This window comes from Oncorhynchus keta, chromosome 30, assembly GCF_023373465.1.
Source record: "Oncorhynchus keta strain PuntledgeMale-10-30-2019 chromosome 30, Oket_V2, whole genome shotgun sequence".
In the NCBI taxonomy this organism is placed as follows: Eukaryota; Metazoa; Chordata; class Actinopteri; order Salmoniformes; family Salmonidae; genus Oncorhynchus; species Oncorhynchus keta.
The window spans coordinates 7,439,555-7,454,157 of record NC_068450.1 but is presented as its reverse complement, the minus strand read 5'-3'; the positions used below and the strand labels follow the sequence as shown (position 1 = coordinate 7,454,157).

At 39.1% G+C, this 14,603-nt stretch overlaps 1 protein-coding gene across 4 annotated transcripts in view; it reads left to right on the top strand.

The window, feature by feature from the left end:
* LOC118371316 (protocadherin-11 X-linked-like) overlaps nucleotides 1-14,603 on the top strand; it is a 363,439-nt gene that overhangs the window by 166,962 nt on the left and 181,874 nt on the right. For all 4 annotated transcript variants that reach the window (XR_008086991.1, XR_008086990.1, XR_008086989.1 and 1 more), the window contains exon 4: nucleotides 7,839-7,898. Coding sequence is in view for 1 of the 4 variants with exons in the window: in XM_052487383.1 (XP_052343343.1) it covers nucleotides 7,839-7,898 (60 nt within the window). In the remaining 3 variants the exon portion in view is untranslated. The remainder of the gene's footprint in view (nucleotides 1-7,838; nucleotides 7,899-14,603) is intronic.

Here is a 14,603-nt window from a genome sequence, read left to right as displayed (position 1 = left end):
CAAGGAAGTTAGCTGACTGGATAAAGCATCTCATTGTAAGTGTGGAGAATGCCAGTGGTGCCTAATGGCCCCCACTCACCCGACATACCAATGTGTCGTCCCCCCAAAAAAAAGTCCCTATCTGCTCGACACTGGGAGTGAATGGTGCTCTTGTTCTCAGGTTTATAAGGCGTCCGCCTTGAATGTGAACAGCATGGTTCATGTCCTGCTATGACGGCATAGGGAAGGAAAGATAATGGAGCTCATTAGCGTAGGATAATGGGATTTATCAGTACATAATGATATAGGATTTATAAGGACTAAATGATATAGGATTTATCAGTACTAAATGATATAGGATTTGTCAGTACTAAATGATATAGGATTTATCAGTACTAAATGATATAGGATTTATCAGTACTAAATGATATAGGATTTATCAGTACTAAATGATATAGGATTTATCAGTACTTAATGATATAGAATTTATCAGTACTTAATGATATAGGATTTATCAGTCGTAAAATATATAGGATTTATCAGTACTTAATGATATAGGATTTATCAGTAGTAAAATATATAGGATTTATCAGTACTAAATTAAATAGGATTTATCAGTACTTAATGATTTAGAATGTATCAGTTCTTAATGATATAGGATTTATCAGTAGTAAAATATATAGGATTTATCAGTACTAAATGATTTAGAATGTATCAGTTCTTAATGATATAGGATTGATCAGTAGTAAAATATATAGGATTTATCAGTACTAAATGATTTAGAATGTATCAGTTCTTAATGATTTAGGATTTATCAGTAGTAAAATATATAGGATTTATCAGTACTAAATGATATAGGATTTATCAGGATTAAATTATATAGGATTTATCAGTACATAATGATATATGATTTATAAGGACTAAATGATATAGGATTTATCAGTACTAAATGATATAGGATTTATCAGTACTAAATGATATAGGATTTATCAGTACTAAATGATATAGGATTTATCAGTACTTAATGATATAGGATTTATCAGTACTAAATTATATTGGATTTATCAGTAGTAAAATATATAGGATTTATCAGTACTAAATGATTTAGAATGTATCAGTTCTTAATGATATAGGATTTATCAGTACTAAATTATATTGGATTTATCAGGATTAAATTATATAGGATGTATCAGTACTAAATGATATAGGATTTTACTAGCTTGCTTCAGAATGAAGGGTGGTAGCTCTTCTTTACCTCTAGTTATTTTATTTGACTTTCAAAGACAGCAAAGATTTCACCACAACCATTTTAAACTCATATTTCTGATCATGCAACATTCTTCTCACAAAAAAAATAAAAATAAATCAAATTTCTAAAATTCCCCCCCAAAATGTCTCATTTGTATCAGTTACAACGACAGTCTTTGCTCTGGATGAGACCAAAACATCAAGACGTGGGTTGGTGTGTAATCCAAGGACATTTTACTATGCTTGTCGATCATCTGATCCCTATCAGATCTACCAGTGTACCAGACCAGAGGTGGACTTGTAGGATAGACAGTCAGAAGGTCAATTATACGGCATTACATTGACATTGACTTAAATCTCATCACCGTTGTGGTCAGATTTCAGATAATGAAAACACATATCACAGAGTTCATTTTAACACTCAGAGATTGATTCACATACTGTACAGTTGCATTGCGTCTAGTTTATTGATTAAATATTCACGGCGGAGATATACATGCATTACATGTCGAGTGCATCCCAAATGACACCGATTTCCCTATGTAGTGCACTACTTTTGGCCGAAGCCCAATAGGGCCCCAGTCAAATGTAGTGCACTTGGTTGGAAACGAGGGAATGAAATCAAAATGAATCTGACATCTGCCTTCTTTAGCATTCCTATGTAATTGAATTCCCGTGTGAATCAACCCTGTAATACCTTCAAAATAACAATAGTCCCAATACCATCCGCAAAGGATAAAATTGGACTTTTAATTCTGGTTACATTCAATACCAACACCCTCCATTCTCTTTGGACAGAGAACCTACCTAGCATTTGGAATGTCTGATAAAGCTTCTCTGACAGCTGTAATAAATGAACATGCCTGCCATGAACACTATTATTTTGTTCTGCTAAGAGAATAACGTGATTTGAATGCTGTTAAAATATATAGGCATGCTCATTACAGACCCAGGAAATACCTTCTCTGTGTGTGTGTGTGTGTGTGTGTGTGTGTGTGTGTGTGTGTGTGTGTGTGTGTGTGTGTGTGTGTGTGTGTGTGTGTGTGTGTGTGTGTGTGTGTGTGTGTGTGTGTGTGTGTGTGTGTGTGTGTGTGTGTGTGTGTGTGTGTGTGAAGAAGGGGAAACAGCGGTGGATTATCAATGCTAGCTATCCAACTCAAACAGCCCACTCACTTTGTTAGGAAGTCAAATATTGAACACCATCCTCAGTTTTACATTTATGTATTTTTTTATATAAAAATATAAAAAATTATATTATTATATAATTATATGTATATATATATATATTTTAATCCCCTTTTTCTCCCCAATGTCATGATATCCAATTGGTAGTTACAGTCTTGTCCCATTGCTGAAACTCATGATATCCAATTGGTAGTTACAGTCTTGTCCCATTGCTGAAACTCATGATATCCAATTGGTAGTTACAGTCTTGTCCCATTGCTGAAACTCATGATATCCAATTGGTAGTTACAGTCTTGTCCCATTGCTGAAATTCATGATATCCAATTGGTAGTTACAGTCTTGTCCCATTGCTGAAACTCATGATATCCAATTGGTAGTTACAGTCTTGTCCCATTGCTGAAACTCATGATATCCAATTGGTAGTTACAGTCTTGTCCCATTGCTGAAACTCCCGTACGGACACGGGAGAGACTGCTCACTTAACCCGGAAGCCAGCCGCACCAATGTGTCGGAGTAAACACTCTACAGTAGAGGAGACTACAGTAGAGGAGACTACAGTAGAGGAGACTACAGTAGGGGAGACTACAGTAGAGGAGACTACAGTAGAGGAGACTACAGTAGAGGAGACTACAGTAGGGGAGACTACAGTAGAGGAGACTACAGTAGAGGAGACTACAGTAGAGGAGACTACAGTAGATGAGACTACAGTAGAGGAGACTACAGTAGATGAGACTACAGTAGAGGAGACTACAGTAGAGGAGACTACAGTAGAGGAGACTACAGTAGATGAGACTACAGTAGAGGAGACTACAGTAGGGGAGACTACAGTAGAGGAGACTACAGTAGAGGAGACTACAGTAGGGAGACTACAGTAGAGGAGACTACAGTAGATGAGACTACAGTAGATGAGACTACAGTAGGGAGATTACAGTAGAGGAGACTACAGTAGAGGAGACTACAGTAGGGGAGACTACAGTAGAGGAGACTACAGTAGATGAGACTACGGTAGAGGAGACTACAGTAGAGGAGACTACAGAGGAGACTACAGTAGAGGAGACTACAGTAGAGGAGACTACAGTAGGGAGACTACAGTAGAGGAGACTACAGTAGAGGAGACTACAGTAGGGAGACTACAGTAGAGGAGACTACAGTAGAGGAGACTACAGTAGAGGAGACTACAGTAGAGGAGACTACAGTAGGGGAGACTACAGTAGAGGAGACTACAGTAGAGGAGACTACAGTAGAGGAGACTACAGTAGGGAGACTACAGTAGAGGAGACTACAGTAGAGGAGACTACAGTAGAGGAGACTACAGTAGAGGAGACTACAGTAGATGAGACTACAGTAGAGGAGACTACAGTAGAGGAGACTACAGTAGAGGAGACTACAGTAGAGGAGACTACAGTAGGGGAGACTACAGTAGGGGAGACTACAGTAGGGGAGACTACAGTAGATGAGACTACAGTAGAGGAGACTACAGTAGATGAGACTACAGTAGAGGAGACTACAGTAGATGAGACTACAGTAGGGGAGACTACAGTAGATGAGACTACAGTAGAGGAGACTACAGTAGATGAGACTACAGTAGAGGAGACTACAGTAGAGGAGACTACAGTAGATGAGACTACAGTAGATGAGACTACAGTAGAGGAGACTACAGTAGATGAGACTACAGTAGAGGAGACTACAGTAGGGGAGACTACAGTAGATGAGACTACAGTAGAGGAGACTACAGTAGATGAGACTACAGTAGAGGAGACTACAGTAGATGAGACTACAGTAGGGGAGACTACAGTAGAGGAGACTACAGTAGAGGAGACTACAGTAGTTTTATTTAAAGCATTTCATTCCCACATTTTCTTTAAAAAAAACATATTTTTGAACAAGGTTGTAACGTAACAAAATGTGGGGAAGAGTCAAGGGGTCCGAATGTACTGTATATCGCAGATCTAGGATCGTTCTGAGTGCCACTGGAATCCTAGCATAATGTAGTGTTTCCAGTGTTTCCAGCCACTGTGAAACGCAAAGACTCTCGTGAACATGCATCTGATCTGTTTTGCTCTATGACGCTCACAACAAGAGTCGTTAAAAGGTTTTTCTGCAAAAGGAGATCTTAGGAAATTCCACAACGTTGTATAACAGTAATATTTTTATTTATACCTTTATTTAACCAGGCAAGTCAGTTAAGAACAAATTCTTATTTTCAATGATGGCCTAGGAACAGTGGGTTAACTGCCTGTTCAGGGGTATAATAACAGATCTGTACCTTGTCAGCTCGGGGGTTTGAACTTGCAACCTTCTGGTTACTAGTCCAATGCTCTAACCACTAGGCTACCCTGCTGCCCAGTATAATAATGTCACATAGTTGCTGACACAAACTCTACACAGTTGTCACTGACTTGCTGAGTATTTTTTCCCCCACTGAGCAAACCATTTACGTACTGACAGCATTCTTATAAATTCATTTTTTTTTTTTTACAAGGTTTTTTGATTGATGGACAATTTTTCTTGATTGAAATGTGTCAATAAAACTTGTGACTGCAACTGTTTATTTGAAACCATTTTGTATACTACTTGTCCTGGAAACGAACATGGTAAAACACTTCCATTTCGATGCTAAATATAAGGGCAGAGCAAGCAGATGAATAAAAGTAGTGAACTTTAGGTTTTTCACTGTGGGAATCCCTCATGCTTAATCATTGTAACTCCCCACTGTGCTGGAGTGCATTCTCCCTGTGCTTTGGAGACTGGGCTCAGCATAGGAGACTCCGTGTCTCTATGCACCTGTGGAAAAGCTGACATTTCAAAGTGCTCCTCTTTTTACACTGTGGCATATTCAGTCAGTAGTACGTTTCTACACTGACTGCTGAGAGATCAGAGCAGTGTTTAGCCTGTTGCTAAAGTGGCTAGGGAAATGGGGGGGGGGGGGACAGGGTGGAATACTGTTCGAAAAGTTTCTAAGACTGTTGCCCGTTTCCATGACAGCCTGAGTCCTCTAAAGTGAAAGTGTGTCGCTCTTAACGCGCCATAACAGCACACTGTGGCTGATATCGAGTTATTATTGTGACTTGTTTGGTATTATATTAATGCTGGAGGAGGCAATGGCTCTAAAAAAAAAACTGAATTCAGATGCCGACAAGTAGGAAACGTTTAATCAGAGGTGACTAACGTCTTATTTTTCACACATTACATTGTCGCCGTACTGTAATTCCCCTCTTCCATTATCATGTGATGATGTGTTTTCCTGTGCAATGCCTATTGTGAACAGAGCAGTAATAGCATCTACTTAAAGGAATTAGGCACTGATGACTGTGCACTTTCTGGACTTAGATTTGCCCGAAGGGTTGCCGACTGTCAACCTACCCTACACAGTGGATTCTAGTTCATCTTTGCAACAGGAAAGCCTACATGTGATAGTTTATAAACTGTAAGCACAGCTCAGGTTACTGTTTATATATAATATCATATTGTTTGGACCAAGTTCATTAAATCATTGAAAACTAAACAACTTGAATATGGAATACAAACGGAAAGCATGTGTTGAAGAAATGAACATTTCAAACTTAATGAGTTAATCGAGCCATGCTCATCATACCCTCATCCCAAAACACACAGACACACACACACACACACACACACACACACACACACACACACACACACACACACACACACACACACACACACACACACACACACACACACACACACACACACACACAGGCACGCACAGACACACACACACACACACACACACACACACACACACACACACACACACACACACACACACACACACACACACGCACAGGCACGCACAGACACACACAGACACACACACACACACACACACACACACACACACACACACACACACACACACACACACACACACAGGCACGCACACACACACACACACACACACACACACACACACACACACACACACACACACACACAACACACACTCCTCCCCCACACTCCTCCCCCACACTGCCTCCCAAAAATTCTGTCATGTGTATATGAAAGTTAATTTCTCCTGATATAGTAACAGCTCCAGTATCTACTCTTTGGGGGGAAATTGTTTCGACTAATTCAGACAGCCAACGCTTGGCCATCGGCCCTTTAATATTACATGAGATGAGTGTTTACGCTGCTTGCTGCTGCAGTGCCAGTGTAGCTAGCTGGGTTGTGTGTGTGTGTGTGTGTGTGTGTGTGTGCTTTGCATGTGTGTTTGTGCTTTGTGTGTGTTTGTGCTTCGTGTGTTTGTGCTTCGCATGTGTGTGTGTGTGTGTGTGTGTGTGTGTGTGTGTGTGTGTGTGTGTGTGTGTGTGTGTGTGTGTGTGTGTGTGTGTGTGCGTGTGCGTGTGCGTGTGTGTGTGTGTGTGTGTGTGTGTGTGTGTGTGCGTGCGTGAGTGTGGTTCCCTCTCGTCTCTCTCTCCCTCACCCCTAGACTCTCTTTAAGTTGTGATGAAATATAGATGTTGGTAGTCTGGACAGTTCTGTGTATCTTCTCTCCTGGTGATTCCATAAGGAAGACATTAATGGTGTCAGGGAGTATTAGGCGGTACCCCGGTAACATAATTGAATATGAGGGGCTAATGGCTGACACCTACTTGGAATCAATGTGGCCTCCTGAAGTAGCTAGTTAAGGTTTCGGAGGAGGGGGGGGGGGGGTCTGTGAAGCCCCTCTCCATTCCATATGAGGTGTGTTCATCCCCCCTGTTATTAGTGGTTCAGTCATTGTTAGGCTCAACATTCCCTGTTGCGCGTGACAAGGAGTACGTTTCCCTGGGAAAAATTGTGTTTGTGCAAAAACACTTGAGCATCTCGGCATAATCACAAACAGCAGGACCATCTGTTGTCGTTGGCTTGACGACACACCTTGGCGGATTATATTAATGCTGTTTTTCTTGCATCCGAATGATCCATCGCTGTATTAGAAAGAAAAGGAGAAAGAGATAATCATCTGACTATAAGTTCTGTGCTGTATGTAGTCAATCCATATGTAATGTGGACTCATCTGACTGCTAAAGAAGGGTTTGTAAAATCTTTCCAGAAAGCAAAAAAATAAAATAAAAATAAAACATTATTATACCCTGTGAAAGCAAATCAAGATGATATTTTCAAGATAAACATCGACAGCCAACAGTGCAGTTATAGTCTTGGATTATGAAATGGCTAAAAACCCTGTTGATATAGTAGAGGCAGGTCAACACTGTATGGTCCAGAGAATAACGGAGAGAAAATCAGCAGTTTGTCCCAAATGGCACTCTGTTCCATTGGGTCTTCGTCAAAAGAAGTGCACTATATAGGTGGGAAGGGTGCCATTTGGGATGAAAAACCTACTGCCACAAATGGTGTCGTGTTGGAAATGGCTTTCCACAGTAAGCATGTTTCTGATAATGTGTTTTTCTATCTTGTAGAATCAGGGCCAGACACCGGAAAAGTCCTTGAACTCAAACGCATCCACGTGTCCCCATAAGGTAAGCTCTCACTAGACCTATACAGGATACAGTATATTACTATAGGATACAGTATATTACTCTATATACACCTATACAGGATACAGTATATTACTCTATATAGACCTATACAGGATACAGTATATTACTCTATATACACCTATACAGGATACAGTATATTACTCTATATAGACCTATACAGGATACAGTATATTACTCTATATAGACCTATACAGGATACAGTATATTACTCTATATACACCTATACAGGATACAGTATATTACTCTATATACACCTATACAGGATACAGTATATTACTCTATATAGACCTATACAGGATACAGTATATTACTCTATATTAACCTATACAGGATACAGTATATTACTCTATATAGACCTATACAGGATACAGTATATTACTCTATATAGACATATACAGGATACAGTATATCACTCTCACTAGACCTATACAGGATACAGTATATTACTCTATATAGACCTATACAGGATACAGTATATTACTATAGGATACAGTATATTACTCTATATAGACCTATACAGGATACAGTATATTACTATAGGATACAGTATATTACTCTATATAGACCTATACAGGATACAGTATATTACTCTATATAGACCTATACAGGATACAGTATATTACTCTATATAGACCTATACAGGATACAGTATATTACTCTATATAGACCTATACAGGATACAGTATATTACTCCATATTAACCTATACAGGATACAGTATATTACTATAGGATACAGTATATCACTCTCACTAGACCTATACAGGATACAGTATATTACTCTATATAGACCTATACAGGATACAGTATATTACTCTATATTAACCTATACAGGATACAGTATATTACTATAGGATACAGTATATTACTCTATATAGACCTATACAGGATACAGTATATTACTATAGGATACAGCATATTACTCTATATAGACCTATACAGGATACAGTATATTACAGTATATACACCTATACAGGATACAGTATATTACTCTATATACACCTATACAGGATACAGTATATTACTCTATATAGACCTATACAGGATACAGTATATTACTCTATATTAACCTATACAGGATACAGTATATTACTCTATATAGACCTATACAGGATACAGTATATTACTCTATATAGACATATACAGGATACAGTATATCACTCTCACTAGACCTATACAGGATACAGTATATTACTCTATATAGACCTATACAGGATACAGTATATTACTCTATATTAACCTATACAGGATACAGTATATTACTATAGGATACAGTATATTACTCTATATAGACCTATACAGGATACAGTATATTACTATAGGATACAGTATATTACTCTATATAGACCTATACAGGATACAGTATATTACTCTATATAGACCTATACAGGATACAGTATATTACTCTATATAGACCTATACAGGATACAGTATATTACTCTATATAGACCTATACAGGATACAGTATATTACTCCATATTAACCTATACAGGATACAGTATATTACTATAGGATACAGTATATCACTCTCACTAGACCTATACAGGATACAGTATATTACTCTATATAGACCTATACAGGATACAGTATATTACTCTATATTAACCTATACAGGATACAGTATATTACTATAGGATACAGTATATTACTCTATATAGACCTATACAGGATACAGTATATTACTATAGGATACAGCATATCACTCTATATAGACCTATACAGGATACAGTATATTACAGTATATTACTCTATATAGACCTATACAGGATACAGTATATTACTCTATATACACCTATACAGGATACAGTATATTACTATAGGATACAGTATATTCCTCTATATAAACCTATACAGGATACAGTATATTACTATAGGATACAGTATATTACTCTATATAGACCTATACAGGATACAGTATATTACTCTATATACACATATACAGGATACAGTATATTACTCTATATACACCTATACAGGATACAGTATATTTGATATTTGATCCATATTTCTATGTGCTGGATGTAGTAAAGCTGGATTTTGTTTCTTCACTGAGAGATGTGTAACTAATTCAAAAAATGTATTTTTCCCGTTAAATTATATTAATGACATCCACACTATGTATTTTGTTATAATTGTGAATTACTAGTCACATTATACATGCAAATTAGAAGAACCACTTTTCTTGACATGATGTGAGAATTTCAAATGTATTCATTGATTTCCCACTAGGCTATGCAACGTTTTTATTTTATTTTAAATCCACCATCCTCCAGACTTATTCAAGTAATCATCACACATCGAACGAACTTTCCCCTTGACTCTGCCACTGCTTGCCACTGGTGAACGTGATAATGTGCTATGTTGTGAAATCCTCTCACGTCTTCCAGGTCACTTAGGGAAAAAAAAGTGTCAAAATGGCCAAGTCCTTTTCTGGTTGAGTGGCACGGTCAAGAGTAAAAAATAAATAAAAAAAAACTCCTTTGAAGCCTAAGTCGTGGTTAAAATAAAGTCCGTGGAGAGGGCAGTCTGACAACCTGTCATCATGTGTTCAGCTGAATCTACACCCCTTTTCGGCCTAAAAGCTACAATCTGGGATTGGAAACACAACAAAATGTTTGCTCTCCGCTGGTTTCTGTACACAGCTGCGGGATGGGGCGAGGCGAATGTAAGACCTCTCATATTCATTGACAGCTCTCTAGATGCGAGGACTGACAGTTCATGCTATCCAATATGTAGATTTAAATATATTCTGAAGCTATACTTTATTTGTTTTGGCTTTGTAAACAATGGAGGGGAAAAAAACTATAATACCATGGTTTAATGATAAAGTTACTGACAGTTGTGATATACTCACAGGTTAATTATAATTTATATTCTTCAAGAATCAATGGTCGAAAATGTAAAACTGAAATGACCATTGAACAGCTAGATAACCAAATCCCAGTCTGCACCTTTAATGCTCGGATATCTTTCCAAAGTGACTGTTGAGCCGTTGAAAGCTGCCGAGTGTCCGCTACGTCGTGGCGTGTCACGCTGCGTATGACAGTAAATAATAACAACACGATGCTGTCCCTGTCATCGGGAAATAATGAGCGTGGCAATCAGCTTGGTCCTGAGTCACTCGACAACAAACAAACAAACCACACAAAAAAAAAAAACACGAGACTAGAATCACAGCCATGTCCTTCACATGGTCCTGAACCATAACCATTCATCTCTGATAAGACCAGCTCAGCCATAACGATAGTCTCAAATGGCACCCTATTCCCTATGTAGTGCACTACTTTTGACTCTAGGGAATAGGTTGTCATTTGGGACAGATATTATGTGTAAGTCTCTGGCCATTATATAAGGAATATGGTGTCATTGGGTCCTGGTCAAAAGTAGTGCACTATATAGGGAATAGGGTGTCATTGGGTCTTGGTCAAAAGTAGTGCACTATTAAGGATTAGGGTGTCATGTGCCCTGGTCAAAAGTAGTGCACTATTTAAGGATTAGGGTGTCATGTGCCCTGGTCAAAAGTAGTGCACTATATCGGGAAAAAGGGTGGCATATCACCAGGAATAATCTGCATGCATATACTGTCCATGAGATTTTAGGAAGCGTTTGCAATGTCCCACGTCGCCTCTCTCATCAGCCCTCACTCTATAAAACAACTGATCTGGATGTCAAATATAATGAAGCGAAGAACGCCACTTTGGAGATTTGCATAGCGAAACCAGCGAAACATGTGTTCTCGTCTCGTCCACTCACATTGCTCTCCGTGATCCGGATTCACAGAGCATTACACACGGAGTGTACAGAACCAGTACGGTTATTTACAGTCAATCAGAGTGGCAGAATGAATATGTAAGAAATCAATGAGAGAAAATGTGATTTAGATTACAAGGAACGCTTGATTATATTGAAGCTTAGGATATTCCTGTTTACTTCCTCAGCCTGCATTGTGTTGCGTCTGGCCGTTTAACCAAAATATACACAAAAAAATGAACAGAGAGAGAGAGAGAGAGAGAGAGAGAGAGCGAGAGAGAGCGAGAGAGAGAGAGCGAGAGAGAGAGCGAGAGAGAGAGAGAGAGAGAGAGAGAGAGAGAGAGAGAGAGAGAGAGAGAGAGAGAGAGAGAGAGAGAGACAGAGAGAGAGAGAGAGAGAGAGCGAAGAATAAACGGCTCTCCAGCGCTGTGATTATATAAAGAGTGTGAGAGAGAAAAAAGAGAGGGGAGGGGAGGGTGGGAGAGAGCACTAAGTATACATAATTGCTTCTTGACACATTGGCCAAATTCTGCAGTGCCAGTATCTAAAGGGAAAGAAGATGATTAACGGCTGTCCGAGTGGGTGGCAAAAACTTCTGGAGCACGTCCCAAAAAACACTATATTCCCTACATAGTGCACTACTTTTAACCAGAGCCCTGTGCGGTAGTGCACTAAAACTAGTGCACTTTAATAGGGAATAGGATTTCTGGTTTCCATAGTGATTGTACTCCAAAAGCCATGCATCACATTCTGATATCCTCTGGGGTCTGAGAACATTGTTAAACTACTGACTATCCTCTTGGGTCTGAACATTGTTCATCTACAATAATTGCTCACATTAAATGCATGGTCCTCCAGTCCCTCCCTCCCTTATTCAATCTCAACAAACAGTTGATCTTCTTCCTTTGGTGTCTTCTTGGTTAACATCTAAAGACTCATAGAAAGAATCTATTGTCTATCAGTGAATAATTGAACAGCGAAACCCCTATTCTGTTTTTGAGATAGGGGAGGGCGAGGGGAAGGCTATAATATTTCTAGAGGCAAGCACATTGTAAGACATATTGCGAACAGCTCAAGAGGATTCTGAATAAAACTATTTTTTTTTCTCTCCTTACAGCAGTAAATATTAAATAATGAAATGAGTCCGTATTTTGTACTAAATCTTCAATAATGAAATTAGTTCATATTTTGTGTATAGTGTAACAGGGGAGACAGATGGCAGATGGTTGGTGTGATGGAAGGGGACTGGTTCATCCACCTCTCCCAGTATGGGGTTGCATGCCCAACCCCGTCACTGCCAGGTTCATGAAATTACTATGGCAAACTAAAATCATTCAACATCCCTCCTCATGAAACCACAGGAGCGTCACAAATTGCACCCTATTACCTATATAGTGCACTACTTTTGACCAGGTTCCCTTAGCGCTATGGTCAAAAGTAGTGCACTACGAAGGGAAAAGGGGTCATTTTGGTGGCACATTCCATGATGTCATATCACACAGTGTTTTTTTTTCCAATAGCACACATGCCGAGTGACCCTGGTATCCATGCTGCTAACACATTATTTATCTAGCATGCTTGGCCAGTCCACTATATACAATATACAAGAGAATTATATCTGTTTAGCACACAGTGGAGTAGTATCCTGGTATAAATGAATCAAATTAAATGTATTTTATGAAGCCCTTTTTTAAATCAGCTGTTAAAATCAGCAGAACAAGCCATGTATGTCAAAGTGGACACGTTTCTTCTCGTTTGGGATATTCACCTATAATATAATCTCTGTATAACACGTCTATGTATAAACTGTTGGCAGGGTCTTGATGCCAGGGGAACATGCTGGTGAATGAGCACTTCTTAATGATGATTCATACAGTATAATAAAATGCAATGCCTCCAGCAGCCAAACAACAGGGCTAGTAATGCAGCAATTACCACGCTAAACTCTAGGGTCAGTGTTAGTGTTAAACTGAAGGGTTAGGATTAGCGTTAAACTGAAGGGTTAGGGTTAGGATTAGAGTTAAACTGAAGGGTTAGGGTTAGGATTAGTGATACACTGAAGGGTTAGGGTTAGGATTAGAGTTAAACTGAAGGGTTAGGGTTAGGATTAGAGTTAAATTGAAGGGTTAGGATTAGCGTTAAACTGAAGGGTTAGGGTTAGGATTAGAGTTAAACTGAAGGGTTAGGGTTAGGATTAGAGTTAAACTGAAGGGTTAGGGTTAGGATTAGAGTTAAACTGAAGGGTTAGGGTTAGGATTAGTGATAAACTGAAGGATTAGGGTTAGGATTAGAGTTAAACTGAAGGGTTAGGGTTAGGATTAGAGTTAAACTGAAGGGTTAGGGTTAGGATTAGAGCTAAAATGAAGGGTGAGGGTTAGGATTAGAGCTAAACTGAAGGGTTAGGATTAGAGTTAAACTGAATGGTTAGGGTTAGGATTAGTGATAAACTGAAGGGTTAGGGTCAGTGTTAGCGTTAAACTGAAGGGTTAGGGTTAGGATTAGAGCTAAAATGAAGGGTTAGGGTTAGGATTAGAGTTAAACTGAAGGGTTAGGGTTAGGATTAGTGATAAACTGAAGGGTCAGGATTAGAGTTAAACTGAAGGGTCAGGATTAGAGTTAAACTGAAGGGTCAGGATTAGTGATAAACTGAAGGGTCAGGATTGGGATTAGAGTTAAACCCAAAGCAGCAGTCCATGGGGGTCATAGAGGGCCTAGGAGACTCACAAGCCCATGCATGTACACACACACACACACACACACACACACACACACACACACACACACACACACACACACACACACACACACACACACACACACACACACACACACACACACACACACACGCACACACACACACACACACACAACCACACATTTCATCTCAGGTAAAGTTGATCCTGCAGGACAAGCAGGAACATTCACAGCACCCTGCA